Source organism: Lasioglossum baleicum, chromosome 8 (genome assembly GCF_051020765.1).
Source record: "Lasioglossum baleicum chromosome 8, iyLasBale1, whole genome shotgun sequence".
Taxonomy (NCBI): domain Eukaryota; kingdom Metazoa; phylum Arthropoda; class Insecta; order Hymenoptera; family Halictidae; genus Lasioglossum; species Lasioglossum baleicum.
The window spans coordinates 6,526,916-6,550,607 of NC_134936.1; the positions used below are offsets into that span (position 1 = coordinate 6,526,916).

The 23,692-nt window shown below is 35.0% G+C and overlaps 2 protein-coding genes across 2 annotated transcripts in view; one reads left to right on the forward strand and one right to left on the reverse strand.

Moving 5' to 3' along the window:
* Positions 1-23,692, forward strand: part of LOC143211317 (uncharacterized) — a 45,809-nt gene that overhangs the window by 9,951 nt on the left and 12,166 nt on the right. The window lies entirely within an intron of this gene.
* Positions 1,173-23,692, reverse strand: part of LOC143211320 (uncharacterized) — a 37,332-nt gene continuing 14,812 nt past the window's right edge. Inside the window, exons 3-6 of the mRNA XM_076428852.1 lie at positions 14,428-14,588; positions 9,063-9,165; positions 6,474-7,066; positions 1,173-4,067 (exon numbers count right to left, since the gene is read on the reverse strand). Of these exons, the coding sequence (XP_076284967.1) occupies positions 3,849-4,067; positions 6,474-7,066; positions 9,063-9,165; positions 14,428-14,588 (1,076 nt within the window). The 3' untranslated portion in view covers positions 1,173-3,848. The remainder of the gene's footprint in view (positions 4,068-6,473; positions 7,067-9,062; positions 9,166-14,427; positions 14,589-23,692) is intronic.

Consider the following 23,692-nt stretch of genomic DNA (forward strand, 5'->3'; position numbering starts at 1 on the left):
CATAACAGAATCATGGACAATGAAGAAGTTTGACTGTCGGTGTAACGTTATGATGACTCACGGGCGCGTTTGAACTGTGCCGACGGCTGCGACTCTCCGCGTCGCGTTAGTAGTGGTTCACACCGATATACCGAGCCGAGTCAGTGTATTAGTTTGGAGGGGATATTTCTGTCGCGTTTATCGTTGAAAGATTTTCGCGTTTATAGAGAATTTACTGTATTTGTGAAAAAGAAGAGCCTTATTTGACTAGCTAACTCTTCAGCACAATTAGAACTTTGAGCGCGGATTATTTCGGAAACAATGCGTCCTAGCGATAAGATCATTCGATACAAAATTAAAGCTGACAAAATGTGCTATAAGATTGATTTCATTTAGTTTTTCGCTATCTCGCATAGTTCCCTAAATATCCGCGCTCAAAGTTCACTAATTGTGCTTAAGAGTTAGCTAGTAAAATGAGGCTCTTTTTTCACAATTAGTGAACTTTGAGCGCGGATATCTCGGAAACTATGCGTAATAGGGAAAAATTGAATGGAATCAATCTTACGGCACATTTTGTCAGCTTTAATTTTGTATGGAATGGTCTTATCGCTAGGATGCATAGTTTCCGAGATATAAGCGGAAAACCGAAAAAGAAGTGGGGACTCACCTCCTAGAAGTGGGGACTTTTAGTATGTTTACCTCCTAACTAGTCCAAACAAAGGTCCAAAGTTAAAAATTGTGTTCCTTCCATTTCCCTCTACAACTTTTCGTTGATTGGACTATATTATAATAGCAGAACTATAGCAAACCGAGAAAAATGAGTTTTTAGGAGCTTGTAGTGAAAACATAAGAGTATCCACTCAAAATGTTGTTATTTGAAAAAAAATGTTTTTTTTACCATTTATTTTGGTATTGTGTTGGGTCATTTTTTAATATATTAAAGAAAAGGGATACAGCCCCAAGTGTCCCCTTAACGGACCTCTTTTTAAAAGAACGGGCGTTTGAAAAAATTGACAAAATTAAAATTATTTGAAGCGAACGTTGTACCGCAATATGTATACAATCTCGGACGACCGAAGAACACAGTGGACTGGATCGTGACACTTTATTATAACTCTTGAAATCGGGATAAAATTTCCACTAAACTTCATTAAAAACTGATTTTTATGCTCTGATAATTATCGTAATAAATATTTTCTTTTTTGTAATCATTTTTTAATTAAGTGTTGTAATTTTGTTGTGAATCGTTAATGCACAAGTTGGAATTATTATCGGAGTATCAGAAATCTGTCGGATATTTTCGAAATTACATACTCGAATGTTAGACCAGTCTAATTGCGAATCGGTCGGTGACAAGTTACCGAGTATCGAATTATAAAAATGAACAAAATGTTCCAGCTCGAAAGCGAGGAGCCCGTGAAGCTATTATGCGTTAATTTTCGGGACTGGCCAAACTTCGGGACGCGACACCAAAAATAAAGAAATCGAAAGCTTTAGCAGCAAGTACAGTGTCTTAAATAAGGTATATAAAGAGTCCAAAAGTATGTGAAATACTTTAAAAAATACGATATAAGATACAAAAGTATGAATCCGAATTTGAATAAGAGATATTGTGAAAGCAACTTGTTCAATCCAGAGTATTTTCAAATATAATGATCGAAAATAGTTGTAAATTACATTGCACATAATCGTGCAATGCTAAAGAACAAAGTTAACGTTTATTATCGTAATGTAAGCACGTTATTTAGTATTTGTTATTACTAGCCTGCGGATTTTATGTATTATGACAAAAAGGAGTAAAGTGCAATTCAAAACGGTAGACAGATAAACTAATTTAAGAACATTGAGAGATATACTATTTTCAACTCGTGAAAATTATTTTAGAAATAATTAAATTGTCTATCTGACTACTGCCTTTTATAATTGGTGCAGACAATTTTTATTTCGCATAAAGATCCGCAGTCTAGTTATTATTATATGTCTATACTTACAGTATTGATCAAATTTTGTATTATTTTTTGCATTGTTTGTTTATATAACAAATGTTTTCCAATCTTATATACATATACATATATGTAGATATGTAGTATAAGCCATGTGTGCCATTTTCATTTTACGATTATTTTTACGATCTACTAAAACAAAACTTTATGAATTTGTTAAAACATTTAGACTAAGGTGCAATAAAACAATAATCGAAAAATATGTGTTTATTGCTTTATTAAAAATCAATTAATGGGTGAGGCGTCTACTTTTTAAATACCTGAATTTAATATTTCCAAAACCTCTTTTATCCTGAAGAAACAAAATGGAAAAGATTATTGAAAATATTAACTTAAAAATTTCGAAAAATACAAGCAATATTTTTTATCAAATTTTTCACCTAACTTTATTTTTCAGAATATCTTATCTGTGATAATTAGAGAGCAGACATTATGGAGAGCAGGCATTTATAACAAAAATCAGTATGTGTAATTTAAAACAGTAAAAACATTAGAAGAATTTAGAAACACTGTTATACAGGGTGTCCCAGACCACCCGTACCACCTATTTATAATTTAGAAAATAGGTTATTTTCAAGAATTCAAAGTGTTTCTTTTATAAATCAGATGCGCTGTATCAAATGGTGATATTTTTAACTTCCGGTTTCGGCCGGAAATAGGTGATTGAGACCAAAAGTTACATTTTTCAAATGGAACATGATATTTTTATTACGGATTCGGATTCTATGTGAAAAAACAAGAAACTTTTGTCTGAAACATTTTTTCAAGAAATGTCATTTTATATCCTTTAAGTAACCGTCAAAATGAGTCCTGGCGAAATAATGTTTTCACTATCTGTGTAATATAGCCCAATATTTTTATTCAAGCAATCAACTTTAATCAATAAAATATTTTCCACTTTGTTCGATGAACTTTTGCCATCTTTCTGGGCTATGCCAAGAGCAGATAGTGAAAACATTATTTCCCGAAGACTCATTTTGAAGGTTACTTAAAGGACATTAAATGACATTTTTTGAAAAAATGTTTCAGACAAAAGTTTCTTGTTTTTTCGCATAGAATCAGAATCCGTGATAAAAAATACCATGTTCCATTTGAAAAATGTAACTTCCGGTCTCAATCACCTATTTTCGGCCGAAACCGGAAGTTAAAAATATCACCATTTGATAGAACGCATCTGATTTGCAAAAGAAACACTTTGAATTTTTGAAAATAACCTATTTTCTAAATTATAAATGGGTGGTACGGGTGGTCTGGGACACCCGGTATATTACTTTCAACCTATTAGGCTTATTAAGAAAGAATATCAATTTCCATTTCACTCTAGTCAGTTGCAACTCGGACAGAAAATTTTTATTTTGGCTGCTCTTTACTTTACCGGACTCAAAATTTCTGCCTTTCTCCTATAAATTATGATGTATTTGGAATGTAATCCAGTAGATTTGTACCCAGGGCGGCTGCAGATCGAAGTTTCGATGCTGTAGGATCAATGGTTCAGAAGTTATGCTCGCTTAAAGTTGAGCAATCGGCTGTGTTTTTGACAGGTAAGGGCGCAGCTATATTGGTTTGTAGTGTCGGTCGCGGGTCGCTTACAATCAAAAAACGTCCAATTGTTAGTAAATTCAATAGAAAACGCTCGCGATTCCCTATCAGATGCTTCTAATTGCGAACGTGTCTATAATGAACAAACATTTCAAAAATAGAGTTCGCAGATCACACGTATTACGAGAGCAAATCCTAGTCAGTGTCGAAATATACTCTGCAAATATTGGCTCGGGTTTAATCGATTGAACAAACGACCCGAATCGTTCGAATCCCTCTACGAATTTTAGTCTTTGCATTCTACTTTCGAACTCGTTTATCACTAGTTCACGGCACGCAAAGTAATTGCTGGTACACGAGACACATGCCAATATTGTCCTCTAACGTGGTCCCTGTGTCCTGTCCAGGACCAAAAGCGACTCTTATGCGAAAGGGCGTTGCCCAAGTTTCCACGCGACACTTTCCCTCTTCGTCCAGCTCGTTCTCGTCACACAGAGAATTGCCGCAGTGTTCAAGGTTGCAAATCCCGGCCTCGTTGTTCCCAGGCTGTAACAGAAGTTTCAATACATTATTCTCCAGAATCGACAAAAAATTCAGGGTCTGATCACGTAATTATTTATAGGGGTAGACTAAGATTGGTGCAGCGGCCCCACCCACAATTTTTATTGATATTATGTGGAAAACAATGGTTTTAGGTTGAAAGATAACCCCCTAAAATTTGAAGTCGCTAACCCTTCGTATAAGGATGATATGAGGGTAAATACCCTTAACTGTATCATTTTTTTTCTCGGTTGTTAATTAAGATATTCAGATAAAAAAAAACGAAAATACTCGAACTTACCTCCTTCATATCATACATTTTTTTCACCGTCGTGATCAAATTATTAAGGGTAGAAAAAAATCATTTAATTATTTAGGGGTGGGAACTGCAAGCAACCCTTCGATTGACCACTTCCAAAAAATTCAAGAGCAATGTTCTGTTGCTTATCTAACATATAAAAAAGTTTCAGGATGGTCGGATTGGTGGAACATAGTTAAATATTGAAAAACAAATAAAATTACGTCATTATAATGGTATAATGTACAGTGCAGTGTTTCTTATCAGGATATTAAGTCCCTTCTTGATCAATTATTTCTTTTTAAACGCTACGCGTAACATTACATAAGCAGTATCATATATAGTTTTATATGCGGTTATATTATACATATACAGGGTGTCTCAGACCACCCCTACCACCCATTTATAATCTAGAAAATAGGTTATTTTCAAAAATTCAGTGTTTCTTTTAGAAATCAAATGCGCTGTATCAAATGGTGATATTTTTAAGTTCCGGTTTCGGCCGGAAATAGGTGATTGAGACCAAAAGTTACATTTTTCAAATGGAACATGATATTTTTATTACGGATTCGGATTCTATGTGAAAAAACAAGAAACTTTTGTCTGAAACATTTTTTCAAGAAATGTCATTTTATGTCCTTTATGTAACCTTCAAAATAAGTCTCGGCGAAATAATGTTTTCGACTTTGAATATCGTTTTGAATATCTTAATTAACAACCGAGAAAAAAAATGATACAGTTAAGGGTATTTACCCTCATATATCATCCTTATACGAAGGGTTAGCGACTTCAAATTTTAGGGGGTTATCTTTCAACCTAAAACCATTGTTTTCCACATAATATCAATAAAAATTGTGGGTAGGGCCGCTGCACCAATCTTGGTCTGCTAGGCCCTCGGTCTGGCTTTCGATGACTCGGGTCGTGCCGGGACCTGAGAATTCGTAATACAGTAATGTCCCATTCTAAGTCCGGCGGAGGAGACCACTCTATGTCACATCGCCTACACATTCCACTGGAGGGCATACCCCGCGTCAATTTCAACTTCAATTTCACCTCTACAATTTCAATTTTTCAATTTCAACTTCAATTTCAACACTTCATTTTCAACTGTTCAATTTCAACTTAAATGTCAACTCTTCAATTTCAACTTAAAAACACTTCATTTTCAACTTTACGATTTCAACTCTTCAATTTCAACTTAAATTTCAACTCTTCAATTTCAACTTAAATTTCAACTCTTCAATTTCAACTCTACAATTTCAACCTCAATTTCAACTCTTCAATTTCAACTTAAATTTCAACACTTCATTTTCAACTCTTCAATTTCAACTTTACAATTTCAACTTAAATTTCAACTTAAATTTCAACTCTTCAATTTCAACTCTACAATTTCAATTTTAATTTCAACTTCAATTTCAATTTTAATTTCAACTTCAATTTCAATTTTAATTTCAACTCCTCAATTTCAACTTTACAATTTCTACTTCAATTTCAACTTAAATTACAAATTAAATTTCAACTGGTGGTTGTGAAACGTCTTGCAAATCTAATAGATAAAAATGCGATGCAACCCGCAATTTTGTTTAGATTTCGTTAATATAAAACATACACTTCAGGTCTCTGTACCTTGCGACCACGAAAATCACGGATTACTGTGAAAAATCATCGTGATTGGGAACGAACGTGACCGAATCGAGAATGATCCAAAAGCAGTTCATGCAATCCCTAATCCCGACTCGGCCCGACCCGACCCGAAATTCTCGGGTCTTCTGATATATCGATGCTTCATTTACTTGTGATCAATCGTGTACACGATATAAGTGACACTTCGGTTTTCACCCATAGTTTTCACATGTATCGAGACACTACTGCACTCTAAACAAGTTAGCCAATCTAATTGCTAGAACGGATGAAAATTGCGAATCAATATCTGGAATAGTTTCGAAGAAAAGCTGACAGGCAGTATCGACGGGACACTCTGTATACCCGTGGAAATGACAGAACTTCAAACTATTGGATTTCTTGTAATCCTGTTACCGTAGAAAAAGAAGGAAAACTTCGACTTCCCTCCGGTATTTACTACCATCTCCGCAAATAAACCATGAAAATAGTACCGTAATAAATTCCTCGAAGTCACAAGGGATGAGCACCCTGTTTCTGCAACGTTCTCGTCCGTACGACGCTGCATTCGAGTCCATCCCTTGTTCCATGAGACTTGACACGTTCATCGAGGTAGCAGCGTCCTGGTCCATGGGATTCGTTCCTGATCCTTCGATATCCGCGTCGGTATTGTTCGCGAAAGCCTGATTGTTGGTTGCGCTTTGCGCGACCGCGTTTCCGGTGTTAGCCGAGTTTTCGCTGACGGACGACACGTTCGCGTTGGTGCGATTCGCATCGATGATCTGCATCCTAGAAGGGCCGATTCGAAATGAGTCCGTAGTGCAAGGTGCGTACGAGATTCCGCACATGCCTCTCTCTTGGCGGATGCAAAGCAGATAATCTTGATCGGCGAGGAATCTGCCGTTCGACAAATAGTTGAGTGTTTTCAAAGTGCCGTTCGCACCCTGAAAATACTGCAGACAGCCGGATGGCGCACGCTGCTCGAAGGCCAACTGGACGATCCGGATCTCCCACATCCGCGGCTGCAATCTATTCGGCAGCCTGATATCCAGCGTGAACGGCTGATCATCGTGGATGTCGACGTACACTGCAACAAATAATCGGGACGGATGATCTCATGCCAAACACTACTCCTTTTCTTTCTCCGCAATGTGGTCCGCAATTACAATTACTGGTTGAGCTTACTTGAACGCCTGTCTCTCGGTGCCTATTTGGTGAAAAAAAAGATTGACCAGTGAAATTTGAAGGAAATTTAATGCTCTTTCCAAAAATGGAAAACAAAAGTTCATAGGACCCACAGTTTTTGAGTAATAGGCAAAAAACCAACACAAGGTAATAAAAATCGTGGTTTTTTCCCCCTCCCTAAGTTAGCACAGGGTCCTCGAGGTCGAAAACTGAGATTCGACACCCCAGAGTACCCCTAAATAGCTATAGTTGCAAGCACGGACCGTAACTGTTATAACCAAAACGAAAAAAAGTCATAGAATAACAAGTATTTCATCGACTAAAATCGTATTGGTTACAAATAAGGATGATAACTAACCGAAAATTTGTTCTCTTGTTGGTAAATGTTACCGTTGAGAGAAATTCTTTTCGATCACTTATACCTAGACCGCGGATTTTATGCATTTATGACAAAAATGAGTAGGTGTAATTCAAAACAGGAAGAACATTAAAAGAGTTTAGCAATACCGATGTACTATTTTTAACATATAAAAATCATTAATGAGGAAAATCAATTTTTACTTAGCTCGTATAGCTTGTTATTGATGTATAAAAATTTTATTTTGCATAAAGATCCGCAGTCTACTTATAACAGTTATCATTGAGAGAAATTTATTTCGATCGCACATAACAGTTATCAATGGGAGAAGTTTATTTCGGTCACTCATAACTAGACAGCGTATCTTTATGCAAATTTAATATGCAAAATATGCAAAAATATATGCAAAATATATGAGAAATATATGCAAAAACATATGCAAAATATATAGAAAATAGTGAAACCAATTACAATGTATGCATATATTCATTTATTGTTTGCTGTAATTTGCATTACAATATGTTATCCAGCACATTTTCCGAAATTGTATTATTTCATGATACATTACTATACCAGATTTGATCACTTTCCTGTAATCATTAATCCAATGGACAATTAAATAACTAATTTAAGCATTAACGCAATTGGTGGTTAAATACCTACTTCAGGAAATCGAAATTATGCATCAGTGAACTGAGTAATTTAATCTGTAGTTGCAAGTAACAGTTAAATATTTCAATTGTAATTGTTAATCGTTAGTTACGTGAAATATTGTCCAACCTTGGGAACTAATAGTTTAGAATACTAATGCGACAATTCGTTTTTGCGCGAACGGAAATATTATCGATTGAAATAAAAAAAAATTAGTAAAACGTCTATAATGGAAGAATATGATACTTTGAACTTCACAATTAATACTATATTTGTTTATAATAAATCTTTCCAATGCAACGTGTGTTGTTAACAATAAATTAAGAAAACTGAATGATTTAGAACGAAATATCATTTATTTAAATGTCATTAAAAGTGGACTTCGAGGTCCAGATATATTTTTGAACAGTGGAAAAAGTAGCTCACCAAAATATACGTATAATTTTAATTTACATATAATAATACAAATGTTACAGTATGTTAAAGTATAAGAATTGAACAATTTTCTATTTACACCGACCGGTGCTTCTATAAAGTAATTTTTCCGAAAAATATGTCCCTTATATTTTTAATTTACGAACATCGAGATTATAAAGACGCATCCACGAGGATTCAACAAATTTATTTCTTTGGGTACATATTATTTGAAAAATAATGGCTAAAAATTTTATCAGACGCATTCTCGTTATTTTTCATAAAGTACTGTACATGAAAATCACTTTTAGTGCTCCGTAAACCCGACTGTTGAAGATATTGAGAAGTAGAAAATTAAATTGCTGCTAGCCACGTCGCTTCAACGTTTTCGTTGCATGAATATTTTATATCTCCACGGGTATGTGGAGCTGTAAAAATGATTTGAAATTTTAATTCGAATGGATGTGTTACTTACAATGTTGGCCACTGTTCCAGCCGCACATTTGAAATACGCTCCTGCCGTTTCTGATTTCCATGATATCTTCGTCACATACGCCGGTCCTAGCGTTAGGTTGACCCTACGACGATCGATAAGTCTCTTGAATGAACAAGCCATACAGTAAATGCGGGCGATTTTTATCAGCGGAGCAATACATACCGCTCGTTTGCTACAACAATGACATAACTAACAAATTAGTTTCAGAGAAAACGAGCTCGAATTTCTTGAATAATATTGTATTAACCATTTGCACTCTCTCCTTTGTCGAATGTCACTCGACATCAGGGAAAGAAAAATGTACGGGAAACGGGTTTTTATTATTTTTATTTATGTATTAGGTTCTTCCTTTATATATTTAATTCCTTATTTTTTAGTTAAAAACAAATATAAGTTCCACAAATATAAATTACAACAAAGTTTGAGAGCTATATTTAATATAATTAGTAAATAATATTGTTTAAAATAAGTAGCAGTCAAGGCACTGTCCTTTGAAGTAAATAAAACACTTAAAATTGTAGGGAATTGTTGGCAATAAAATTGAAAAATAATTCGGAGTGCAAAGGGTTAACTCGAAAATTAAACATTTCTTCCGACCTAGAATATTTTTATTCCCCATGATTTTTTTTAAATTTTCAGGATATGAACTTGATATAATACCTCATATAATACTTAAATGTTTAACCCTATCGAATGGTGACTCAGAGTCACCTCTAAAAATTGCTGTACCATTATTCAAAATATTGTTTACGTTATTAAATATGTCGGTATCTAATCAATTACTAAACCTTCAGGCATTGTATGAGATATTATACGAATATCCGTAAAATTTAAAAAATCATAGGTAATGGAAATATTCTAGCTAGGAAGAAATGTTCAATTTTCCAGTTAAAATAACTCCGAGTGCAAAGGGTTAATAATTGCTTAGATACCAGCATATCTAATAATATAAATAATATTTTTAGTGGTGCCTCCCAGAGTCACCACTTTAATTGTTAGTAATTAATAGGCTGGGGATCTTTATGCAAAATAAAAACTGCCTGCGTCGATTGCAAGAAATAGAAACTAAAATTGTGTTACTTCTTCCCTTAATGATTTTAATACAGAAGTCATGTATTGACATCTTCAATTTTTAAAATTATTCAAAAATTTTGAATTTCATCTACTCAAGTTTGAATTTCATCCACTCAATTTTACTATAAATCCATAAAGATCCGCAGTCTAGTAATTAAAAACGAATCTTTTATATTGTCATGGAGAATATCCCTTCTATTTTCTCCCACCTGTAGTCAAACAACCCGTATAAGGTTTAACATTAATTGCTACGTATAGGCGAGGTTTGGATAAACGAGGTTCTACTGTGAATAAAAAAAGGTTGATTTCATGAAAGTTCTAGACCAGAATAGCCCCGTAAAGATTCACCCCTTTCCGCAAGACGTTCGGTTAATTTACAGCGGCGTAATTTCATGCGTCGACACGGCTGAATTTTACAACGGCCAAGTTCCCCCATGGGGCTCGTATAATACGAACCGAGGGACATTGTCAGGACGACGGAAACGGTATTTTCGGTTGGTGAACTCTTCTAGCTGGCAATTACAATGGTGGACAAAAGTATAAGACACTTTATACACAGGGTGTCCCGCGACTCATGGTCAACCGATTAGGGAGTAATTCATTCTTCTAACTGGAAAATTAAACATTTCTTCCGATCTAGAATATTTCCATTCCCTATGATTCTCTTGAAATGTTATGGATACAAAATTGGTATAATCAGGGACCAATCATAACAGTTATTCTAAAATGTTCTACGATAAAAATCATTAATAAAAAGTTGATTATTATTGAAATCTAAGATAATGTACACAAAATATAAAGAAACAAATTCGAAGAACAAAATGATTAAAAAATAACGATTTTTATACTTTTTGGTTACAAATAACTAGACTGCGGATCTTTATGCATTTATAGGAAAGTTGAGTAGATGAAATTCAAAATTGTTGGAAAATTTTCAAAATTGAAGATGGCAATGTATGATTTTTCCTCTATTAAAATCGTTAAGGGAAGGAATGACATTCAGTTTGGTTTCTATTTCTTGCAATCGATGCAGACAATTTTTATTTTGCATAAAGATCCGCAGTCTACAAATAACAGTTATTAGTGTCCAAAAAATTGTATCCTCCTCGATAACTGTTATCGATGAAGAAAAACTATTTCGATTGCTCAAAGGAGTTATCGATGAGAGAAGTTCATTTCGATCACTCATAACAACTATCAATCAGTTATCAATGAGAAAAATTTATTTCTATCGCTCATGACAGTTATCGGTGAGAGAAATTTATTTCTATCGCTCATGACGGTTATCGATGAGAGAAATTGATTTCGATTGTTCTTAACAGTTATCGATGAGAGAAATTTATTTCGATTGTTCATAACAGTTATCGATGATCGAATTTCTTTTCACTTGTAAATAATAATTATTTATAAGAAAATTCATTTTGGTTGCTTATTTCCTGAGTTGTCTACTCTTTTTCGGATGGAGCAAGCCTGGGAAATTCATTGAGAAGGTTTCGTACAACAAGACGAATCAACAGACCATAAGAACAACACAAAATCTGTTTGTTTGTCACATTAAATTTTGATTGTAGCAATGAATTTTACGAATAAACAATTTATGAAATAATTGATTGTCCACCATTTGAAAGTTGTACTATTTAATAATAACTATTACAAATTTCCTTCATCAATAACTGTTATGAGCGATCGAAATGAACTTCTCTCATTGATAACAGTTATGAGCGATCGAAATAAATGTCTCACATCGAATAACTGTTATGAGCGATCGAAATAAATTTCTCTTATCGATAACTGTTATGAATGATCGAAATAAATTTCTCCCATCGACAACTGTTATGAGTAGACTGCGGATTTTATGCATTTATGACGAAAATGGACACGTACAATTTAAAGCAGTGGACAAATTAAGAAGATTTAAAGACATTAGTGTATTAATTTGAGCTAAATAAGACAATTAAAAGAAGAAAAGGAATTTCTATTTGGCTTTTGTGTCTTGCAATCAATGCAAACATTTCTTATTTTGCATAAAGTTCCGCAGTTTAATTATGAGCGATCGAAATAAATGTCTCTCATTGATAACTGTTATAAGTGATCGAAATGAATTTCTCTCAACGATAAGATTTACCAACAAGAGAAAAAATTTTCGGTTACTTATAATCCTTATTTGGAACCAATACGATTTTAGTCGATGAAATACTTGTCATTCTATGACTTTCTTCTTTTTGGTTATAACGAAACTGCGGAAAAAGTAGAAACTAAATTGAATGTTATTTCTTCCCTTAATGATTTCAACAGAGGAGAAATCATATATTGATATCTTCAATTTTTTCAAAAGTTTTCAACAAGTTTGTATTTCATCTACTCATTTTTCCTATAAATGCATAAAGATCCACAGTCTACTTATAACAGTTATGGTCCCTGGGTATAATACCTCATACACTACCTAAATGTTTAGTAATTGATTAGATACCGATACATTAAATAATGTAAACAATATTTTGAATAATGGTACAGCAATTTATAGTGGTGCCTCTCTCAGAGGGGACAACCAATTGCAAAGGGTTAAAAATCCGTCGAGATTGCGTGCTTTAGTATGATGGCAAACAGTAGAATCGGTAGGTCATGATCAGACAAATCAGACAATTTCTATTTATGTACAGTAAAAAGTCGCGTTAATTTGCAAACGGCTGTGCGAAATCTGCTATTTTTTATGACTGCGTCTACCGCGCCGGCTCACAGTGGCCGAGAAACCGATCTTTTTGGACAAAAATCTGCCGACAACTCAGTTTTTCATCGATTCAATTGTAATTTTTTTTTAAATGTTCGCGAAGGACTATACTTTGATGACGTGCTGCGCGAAAATCGTTAAGTTAAAATGCAAAATTCTTTGAAAGAGCTATCAATCACAGTTGATGTTGTCAAACAAGGAGCTGGTACATCAAATACTGGGAACGTGGCCCGAACTTTCTTTAGAAAAGCCGAATCAGTTGCTGCAGTGACTGGATTAAACGCGGTTATTATCACAAGATTGCATAACGTTCTTCAGGTAATTACATGTGATAAGAAAGCTGAATCTGTGAAATTCAAAGAATATTGTTCGGAGACGACTAAATTGTGCATTAAAAATCCATGATATAAACTTCCTGCATCAGTTCATAAGGTACTGCAACATGGAAGTAAAGTACTTGCTACTATTCAGAAGAGCCACGAGAGGCAAATAATAAAGTCTTCAGGAAATCACGAACTGAAAACTCCCGAATGTGTTGCCGCAAAAAGACAAATACAGATATTATACGGCATATGTTATTATCATCCGATGCAATTATAAGCTCTTTAAGAATAAAGGATGGCAAGCACAAGGAAGTTCTTTCTCAAGAAGCGAAAACGCTGCTGTTGGATCAATAAATTAATGGCGAGTCTCATAAGTGCCGAATGTTATTCTACTCAATTGGTAATTCTCAGGGCCAGATTTACAGTTTAAAATTTTGCGGTTTAAGGTTTAGGGTTAAGAAGTGTCGGCAACTCAGCTGGGACATGCTTTATGGTATGGGCTGATGAAGTATCGGAGTTATTGGGTTTTGTAGATAAGGATTCTTGATTTCTTGTGACAGTTAACGATTTTCGCGCAGCACGTCATCAAAGTATAGTCCTTCACGAACATTTTTAAAAAAATTCCAATTGAATCGATGAAAAACTGAGTTGTCGGCAGATTTTTGTCCAAAAAGATCGGTTTCTCGTGCCGAGAGTACAGACGAAGCCGAACGTAGAAAAGGACAGCATGTAAATACGGATCGCGCGGCCGAAGCGTATCGGTGTGAATCACTACTAATCCAATTACAAAACTTCTTTATTTTTCATTATATTTTCATGGGACTTTCACCAACATATTTCTGTCATTATTTTGATTAAAATGACACTGACAAAATGACGGATGACAAAGAATTGTTCTAAATATTGTTCCTACGAACTTAAACTACGTTTTGTAGAGAAAAAGGAAGCGTTCAATGATTTTCTTTGAAAAATGCGAGATCTACAAATGCACGAGGTGTCTTATACTTTTGTCCAGCACTGGAAAGATCAACAGTTCCGCCCGGGGACGGCGGGTTTCACGGGTCTCCAAACGCAACGTTTGCTCTCGGTTACGGGGGTAAGGTTTATGTAGATGATGGAATAGTGTAGAAAAAGCGTGTCGCTGAAATCACGAATGCGTAGTATTCCGGGGTTAATATGCCGTTAGTGGAGCAAAGAATGATAGAGCTGCGTGGCTTACTATGTTGAAGTGGACGAAATCGATCCTTAGCTGGCTGACCTGCCTATCGATCTTCCGTACGACCACTGAACAGTTCATGGGCCAGTCAATGAGGTTGGGGAAACCGGGGCTGATCACGTAGGTCAGATTATTTTGCACCTCCTCCGCGCAACCTGCCGTGACTTGCGACAAAAGAACAAAATAAGGAGAAAAAAAATGGAAAGAAATAATGAAACGATGCGAACGAAAGAAAAACACCGTAGATCCTCGAGGAAACCGCGAAAACCGTTATCATGCACGACAGAAAATATTTATTCTACGGAGAACACACCGGCTCGAAAATATTGATCCAGTTTCAACCTGTTCTATGGCCGGGAAACAACGAATTCGAGTGCGTTCATGTGGTCAGACCGTGTTACGATGCGGCGCAACGATAAAGATTCGCTTTTTTCCCGCTCTCTTTCTCTCACTCGTTTACTCGTTCTCTCTCTCTCTCTCTCTCTCTCTCTCTCTCTTTCTATGTTGGTTTCGAGTGCCTTCCGTGCGGTTGGATGAATTCGTGAGTCGATTACGCGCGAGGGTACTTAGGAACGTTCGCGTTTCGAACGGAAACAAATGTTTGAACTTAGCGATCGACTGTGTCGCTCGTTGGCGGAACAGTATTTGCCACTTATTCGTTGTTCTTTGAAAAGAACGATGCACGATTATACGTCACTATAGTAATACGACATAAGACGTTATAGTGTTCGACTACAGGCGGCAGAAAATTTAAGGGATGGTTCTTCATGACTAGACAACGGATCTTCATGCGAAATAATAATTTTCCACCGGAATTGTACAACAAACTGGAGTGACGTACAAGTTTATTTTCCTTCTTAACACATTACCGACCGGTGATTATTGCATAATTTTGAAGAATCTATGGTACATGGCTAAACACTTTTTAATGGAACCTTCAATAGCAACAGCAATTTTCATTATGAACGAACAAGTCACCCTTAATAACATCATCTAATAGTTTCATTTAAGATTGCAATATAAAAGAAAATTTCTATGCTTTCTTTTGGTACAGCACAATTATTGAAAATCCTATTAATAGGCTTCCGGTAGGTAAACTGTTAATATGTTTCACAGGTAGAAAATAATATAACAGTATTTTTAAATTTTACAAATGTTGTTGCTGTTTTTAAATTACATCTTCTAATTTTTGTCGTAAATGCATAAAATCGATTGATTTTATTATTCGTTTAAGTGTTGGTATGAGGTATTATATCAATTTCATATTCATACAAAGAAAACAATTAACATACAATGGAGTTATTCTAGATCGGAAGAAACGTTTCATTTTCGAGGTAAAATATTAGGTCGTTAATTCCGATTTTTAACAGTAACGGTAAACAAATGCAACTATTTCTTATTGATCAAAGGAATCACACGTTTCTTGATTCTATTATGGTAGAAATTGAATTTTTTGGTCACTCACATGCTTCATTTACAAGATTGTCATCTCTATTTTGCAGTTCTTTTTACTATCGACGAATAGTGCGTCTATTGATTAGATACCAACTTATTTAACTCTTTGCACTCGGAGCTACTTTAACTCGAAAATTAAACATTTCTTCCGACCTAGTGTAACTCCATTCTATGTTAATTGTTTTCTTTGTATGGATATGAAACTGATATGATACCACATACAATACTGAAATGTTTAGCAATTGATTAGTAGACTGCGGATTTTATGCATTTATAATAACAATGAGTAGGTGTAATTTAAAACAATGAATACATTAGAAGAATTAAAAAATTCTGTTATATTATTTTCAACCTTCTATGTATATTGACAAAGAAAAAAAAATTAATTTCTGTTTCAGTCCAGTTTGTTATAATTCAGGTAAAACATTTTTATTTTGCATAAAGATCCGCTGTCTATTAATAATGTAAACAATATTTTGGTAATGGTACAGCAATTTCTAGTGGTGAGTCACCACTCGAGAGTGCTAAGGATTAAAACAGTAGAAAGATGAAAAGAATTTAAGAACATCAGTATATTTCAATTAAAATGATTAAAGGAAGAAAGGAATTTGTAATTCGCTCCTGTTTCTTGCCAATCACTATGAATAATATGTAAATTTTCCTTTGAGCTTATTTAGTTCTCGTAGGGGTTTTTAAAAAATGAGAATCATACCACATACAATACTTAAATGTTTAGTAATTGATTTGATACGAACATACAGGGTGTACATTATACAGGGTGACAAGAAATAACGGAGTTAATCATTTCTTATTATAATTCTATCAAATTGACGAATTTTGAAAAACCAAATAATAACAACCATAACATGGACCTTTAGTATTCATATATTTAAGAAGTTTCGAAATGGCCACCCTTTGCGCCGATACAGAGGCTCAAACGTGTCTTGAAATTTTCGGCAATGGGCCGCAGCTCTTCTGGCGTCATTCGGTCCCAGTCCTGGTACAGAGATTTTTTCAATGACTCCAAATTTTGATGGGGCCGAGCACAGGCCCTGGCCTCCAAAATCGACCACACGCTGTAGTCCATCGGGTTGAGATTCGGTGAGTACGGCGGCCATTCCACAGATGTGATGAAACCTGGAAAATGGGCTTTGCACCACTCCTGAGTCGTTTTCGCCCTGTGGGCCGGCGCGGAATCCTGCTGTAACGTCCATTCCGGATCGCCGAGGTGCTGTTGGGCCCACAGAAGTACGACGGCTTCGAGAATGTCCCATCGATACACTTCTTGGTTGATTTTGACCCCTTGATCCACGAAAACCGTAGCAAATCCCATTTTCCAGGTTTCATCACGCCGTTCTCATCGGATCTCAACTCTACGAACTCCAGGCTTTTAGTCGATTTTGGAGGCCAGGGCCTGTGCTCAGCTCCATAAAAGTTTCGAGTCGCTGAAAAAATCTCTGCGCCGGGTGTGGGACCGAATGACGCCAGAAGAGCTGCGGCCCATAGCCGAAAATTTCAAAACACGTTTGAGCCTCTGACTCGGCTCAAAGGGTGGCCATTTCGAAACTTTTTAAATACATGAATACTAGAGGTCTATGTTATGGTTGTTATCATATGGTTTTTCAAAATTCGTCGATTTGACAGAATTATAATAAGAAATGTTTAACTCCGTTATTTCCTGTCACCCTGTAAAGTGTTACAGACGAATATACCCAAAAATATTGATAATACCCAAAAATGTTTAAGATGAAAGTTGTTCAGTACCGAGGGGGATATCATGCGGTGGGATTTTTATTTTTCCCGGTGGACACTCTAAGGCGAGGAGAAGGTCACCTTGATTTTCTTTAAATGGAAAAACCTACTTTCTGTATCATGAATCGATTAACTATCGAATTCTGAGTAAAAATGCACAACTCTGCTCTGAGACACCACTCGAGTGCTAAGGGTTAAGTTTTGAGATTGTAAATATTCAATTAAATATTAAATTAAAAGTGTCCAGGGTACTCTTCCTATGCTTGCTATTTGTCAACAATATTATCTAGGAAATGGGGTCGTACAGTACGTATTACACTGTCCAACAAATTTCAACTTTTTTTATGTTTCCTAATTACTGTTGGGTCCTTCTTATAGAGTTTTTTCCGCGGATTCCGAATCTGTCCTTAATTTCTCTCCTATACGCACAGTTTTTGAGGAACATGGCTTTGAAAAAAAAACATATTTTTCAACTTTAGGCAAATATTGTGATGTTATTATAAAAGATATTGAATTGTTCTTTGCAGCAAAAGATTCTGTAGACTTTCCCGAATACAGTGATATCCAATATTAATACATTATGATTGTTTAAACAATGATTAAAGACGGAGAGACACCACTTTTGCACCAATTTTTTAGGATATTTTTCAATTTATCTCAAAAAATAAGGGTCCAGCGGAAAATCGAACTATACCACGCGATAGAGCAGACTTTTATCTTGAGAAACCACGTTTTCAAGTCTGGATCGTCGACGTTTTCGACCAGAAAGCAAAACATCGCGGCGAACTACCGTTCTGGTGGTGAGCGCCACTGGTGACAACTCATGTCGGGCGAAGATATTTTGCTTTCTGGTCCGAAAAAAACGTCGACGTTCCAAACTTGAAAAGGTGGTTTCTCAAGATAAAAGTCTGCTCTATCGCGTGGTATAGTTCGTTTTTCCGCTGGACCCTTATTTTTTGAGATAAATTGAAAAATATCCTAAACAATTGGTGCAAAAGTGGTGTCTCTCCGTCTTTAATCATTATTTAAACAATCATAATGTATTAATATTGGATATCACTGTATTCGGGAAAGTCTACAGTATCTTCTGCTGCAAAGAACAATTCAATATCTTTTATAATAACATCACAATTTTTTAGATAAATTGAAAAATATCCTCAAGAATTGGTGCAAAAGTGGTGTCTCTCCGTCTTTAATCATTGTTTAAACAATCATAATGTATTAATATTGGATATCACTGTATTCGGGAAAGTCTACAGAATCTTTTGCTGCAAAGTACAATTCAATATCTTTTATAATAACATCACAATGTTTGTTTAAAGTTGAAAAATATGTCCTTTTTTCAAAGCCATGTCCCTCAAAAACTGTGCGTATTGGCAGAGCCGACCATCGTGGGGGTGCGGCGGATGCTATGCACCGGGGCCCCGCGATTAAGAGGGCCCCAACGTGATCAAGAAATAAAATAATGTAATTTTTCTGAAGTAATTAATGTATTAGCAAAAACCGAATCACGCATTAAATAAACATGCATTGGTAATATATGTTCGTGCTTGTAATTTTTTTTACTTTACAAAAAAGTTAGGGCCCCAAATGGTTTCCTGCACCCAGGCCTCTTTATAGAGAAGGCCGGCCCTGCGTATAGGAGAGAGATTAAGGACAGATACGGAATCAGCGCAAAAAAGTCTATAAGAAGGACCCAATAGTAATTAGGGGACAAATTTGGTGTTGGACAGTGTTATTAAACGTGGCGTGGAATTTAAATTTCATTTCTGAGAATATATGTATCGAGCATCGCTTTGTATTCACGATACGTTTGGGAATCAACGATAGATCGCATTCGCGTTTCTTCTTCGCTTTATGTCGGTTTTATATGCGGTGGATATACCGATGTTTTCGCGTCGCCGTGGTCACGATAACGGGAAAAGAAGTCACTGTACGCCTACAACAGGGAAACTGCGACAACGGTACACGATGAATTATGATACGCGACACGATAGCACGTGTACACCGTGTTTCCTCTTAAAATACCGCAACGATTAATACCAAGAAACCAGCCAGACGCCAAAAAATATTCAGAGATCAATGATTACGCTTGAAATCTGAATAACGTACACGTACATACGTGCTGTGCGTGAATAACAACCGTAAATCATGGCAAATAAACACCGCCTGGAATTTTCCATTCGTCTCCTCGGGATATTCTACTACCTACAAGCATATCTAGCATATCTAAATTTAATTACTTTCATTCTGTTCAATTTGCACACTTTGGAGTATAATTTTCTTATTGAAAATTGTTTCTTGATAACTGAATAAGGAAATATATGGTTTAAACAAAAGCAATACCGAACAACATGCTTATTTTCCATGGTAGGTATTTGTGAATATGTCTGCAACAATATTGCAAAAGAAAATCTGACGCATGTTGCGCCAAAAAAAGAAATTCATGTTTTAAATTTTCAATGAAATACAGAAGAATACCAATACGATTGTATGCTTGCGTCTGGATCTAACTAATTAGTATATTGTTCAAACAATACTACTCCTGGAGTCTAATTTTTATATGTTTAACAATATACAGGGCGAGGACAAAACTCCCATCGAGACATATCTCCGTTGTTTTTAGTAACACGAAAAAATGTTTCAGGAAGAAAATGTTTGGTACAGTGGGGCCATTATTGTGACGGAGAAGTTATATTTCTCTAGGTCATATTTTCAGATATTTCAAGATCATCGTCGTTTTTCTTTTTCAATGGAACGACGTATTTTGATTAGTGTAACATTATATCTAACGAAAAGACAAATTCAACCATGTATCAGATGATTGCATAAGTTCGTGCCCGATTTGGAAATGGAATTCAATGGTTAAACTTTAAAGAATACACCTTTATTAATCATTTGTATAGTCACCATTCGTTTCTACAATTAGAAAAGAATATATGATTTTATGTATATATGTATATTAGTTTTATATAATATTTTGTATAATACTTGTTAAGTAAATCTTGTTAGTACCGTCAAGCACGGCGTGGCGCACTATGGGCCAAACCGACGAAATCTGTGTCAAAATCAAAGAACTTTCGATAGAAATGAGATAGAGCGATGAAATTTTTTTTGAATGAAAGCTGAAACTTTGCAGAATACGGGATAATTATGGAGATTGTGGTACGAACGTTTTTTAACCTTGAAAGAATTCGTTGAACTTGCACAATTTCAAGAAACTTGTGGTTTTTCCAATACCACGCGCGGAAAAAATTTTTTTTTGACATGTGACACATCATTTCCCGTAGATTTTTTCACGCTGATTTTAAGTAAACGTTCAAATACTTCATTATGATTATTTTTAATGTGTTTTATATATGAGAATACAATATTCCTTCAAACTAGTGGGTTACCAAATCATTTCAACGAAAAAATGATTTCATAAGTTGTGTTCACAAAAATCGATTTCTTGCAAAATCCTGAGGTCGTGGACAAATTTTGAAACCAGATTTGAAATCAGCCTGAAAAAATCTACGGGAAATGATGTGTCACATGTTAAAAAAAATTATTTCCGCGCGTGGTATTGGAAAAATCACAATTTTCTTGAAATTGTACAAGTTTAACGAATTCTTTCAAGGTTAAAAAACGTTCGTACCACAATCTCCATAATTATCCCATATTCTGAAAAGTTTCAGTTTTCATTTTAAAAAAATTTCATCGCTCTATCTCATTTCTATCGAAAGTTCTTTGATTTTGACACAGATTTCGTCGGTTTGGCCCATAGTGCGGCGATGGTAATTGTATGGTTTAGGGTAGCATGGCAGCCTCTGGAGTCGAGGGATTAGTTTCTATTGACAATACGATGGTTAGATTTCAATATCTAAATATTTTAAGAACAAATTTAGCTGCAAGTGTTCGAAGAGTTCATTTGCCAGATTCGTGGATCTTTCGGCAAGATCGAGATCTTAAACATACAGGAAAGATTGTTAATGATTGGTTGCAACAAAATGCTCCAAATCAACTAAATCTCCATCGCAATCCCCAGATCTAAATGTAATAGTGAATTTGTGGGAAATATTAGTTTTGAACTTGCGCAAAATAAAAATTGCGAACAAGGAAAACCTTAAAATCGAACTACTAAATGTATAGAATGATATTTCTGTTTCAATCAACACGTGAGTTGGTTGAATCCATGCCAAGACGATTAGCTGGCGTAATTAAAGCTAAAAGTGGACCAACAAAGTATTAAATGTACGACATTTTATTAATAAATGAAGATAAATCATTCTTAATTAGTTGTGTATAATCACTCTTGATTCATATTTTTACAGATCCTCAACTATTTTATGTTGTATCTCAAATATTATTTATTAGATCGAATTACAGTTTCTACATTTGATTACCATCAATTTACAATTTATATTTTTCTAATAACTTTTCCATTAATATGACGCATAGCTAATAATTGTTAAATAAATGCCGTGTTCTCGAGGTGTATACTCACTTTTGACTCTCACTGTATATCGAGATATTAATATACTCGTTATTTTTAGATGATCATTTTTATTGAAGTGTTCATCCATTCAAAGCAGATCCGGTGAGACTCTTCTTTAATTATAGTAACGGTACAACGTCAACGATATCTAGAAAGGGAACGCATAAACTGCCGAATTTGATGTCATTCATTACCATCGATTTCGGGGAAAAAGATATTAAATTCGGTTGTGGCCCTATTTCCATATCTCGGTTATCCACAATCGTTCCTTTTTATGAATGAATCGAGAGAAAGTATTAAATTTGGGTAGGAGGTGGGGCACGGCTCTTCACTTTACTTCTGGTTTATGACTGGTTCGTCCGGGAGTAACTGTCGAGCTGTTTTACATCTGTATGGTTGTGTATACGTGGTATATTACGTTAAAACGAGAACGTGATTTCAACCAGTTTCCGAATGCCTGGGTCTTCATTTTTATTGTATAAACCGCGCATACGAAATTGTGAATATTTCGAAAACTATCTATCTCAAAATGAGAATTTTATTCAGCATTTAAATGGTGTAATGGATACTCACATAGAATTCATTATTTCGAAAAAAGCATCAAATGCGTTTATCAAAATTGTACATTCTTTTAAATAAAAATTCGGCAATATAAATAGTATAATGATAGTCACGTATGCCATAACGAGGAATGCTGGCTCTCAGATCTCTCCACGATCTTTCAATATTTTGTGTATGAACTCCAGTTTGAGGATCAACAAAATTAGTCGAATGATTCACTGTTTTATGTATATAATTTTCATTTGCCAGATCATTATATGCACGCCAATTATCCGTATGAATAATTGAACTTGCAACAATATGTTTTCGAATGATCGATATCAGTGTTTCAGTAGTTCGGTCTGGTACTGGCAAAACAAAGACTTTTTTGGTGTTACGCTCAATACCACCAAGGAGCCATTGTCCGCGTAACATGCGTCCTCTATTGTATTTTCTTTTACCTATTTTAACTTTATCTACTTCAACAATTTTTTCTGGCCCACCAATTGGCTCTTGTTTAGTTAAAATCCATTACTGAAGTAACTAAAATTAATTTAACGAACAAACGAACACCATTACTTAAGATCAAATATAAATGAATCACATACAATGGTATCTATGGTATACAGTACTTACTTCTTGACAGAAGCTTGTCCAATCAACTACATCGCTATCACTTATTGTTAATTCTAATTCATTTATCATACAAAAATATCGTGGTGGTTTTGACAATAGAAAATAGGCAATGAAACGACATATTTTTGCGATATTAATGTGTACTTTCTCAAACTATGTTCCGTGAAGTGCACTTATTTTAAAATTGCACGTCGCTCTTTTTCGCTTATAACGTTTTGTAACTTTAATATATGTTTTTGTCTTTGTGCAATGAAATAAACGATTTTCGGCAGTGTTCGATAGTACTAGCACATTTTTGCATCTTGGACATGTAATATCTTTACGAACCACTTTTTTCTCATACAAAAAATTCCACAAGGAATCGAAATTGTATGTCAAATTTATAAATTCATGGAGATGCATATTGAA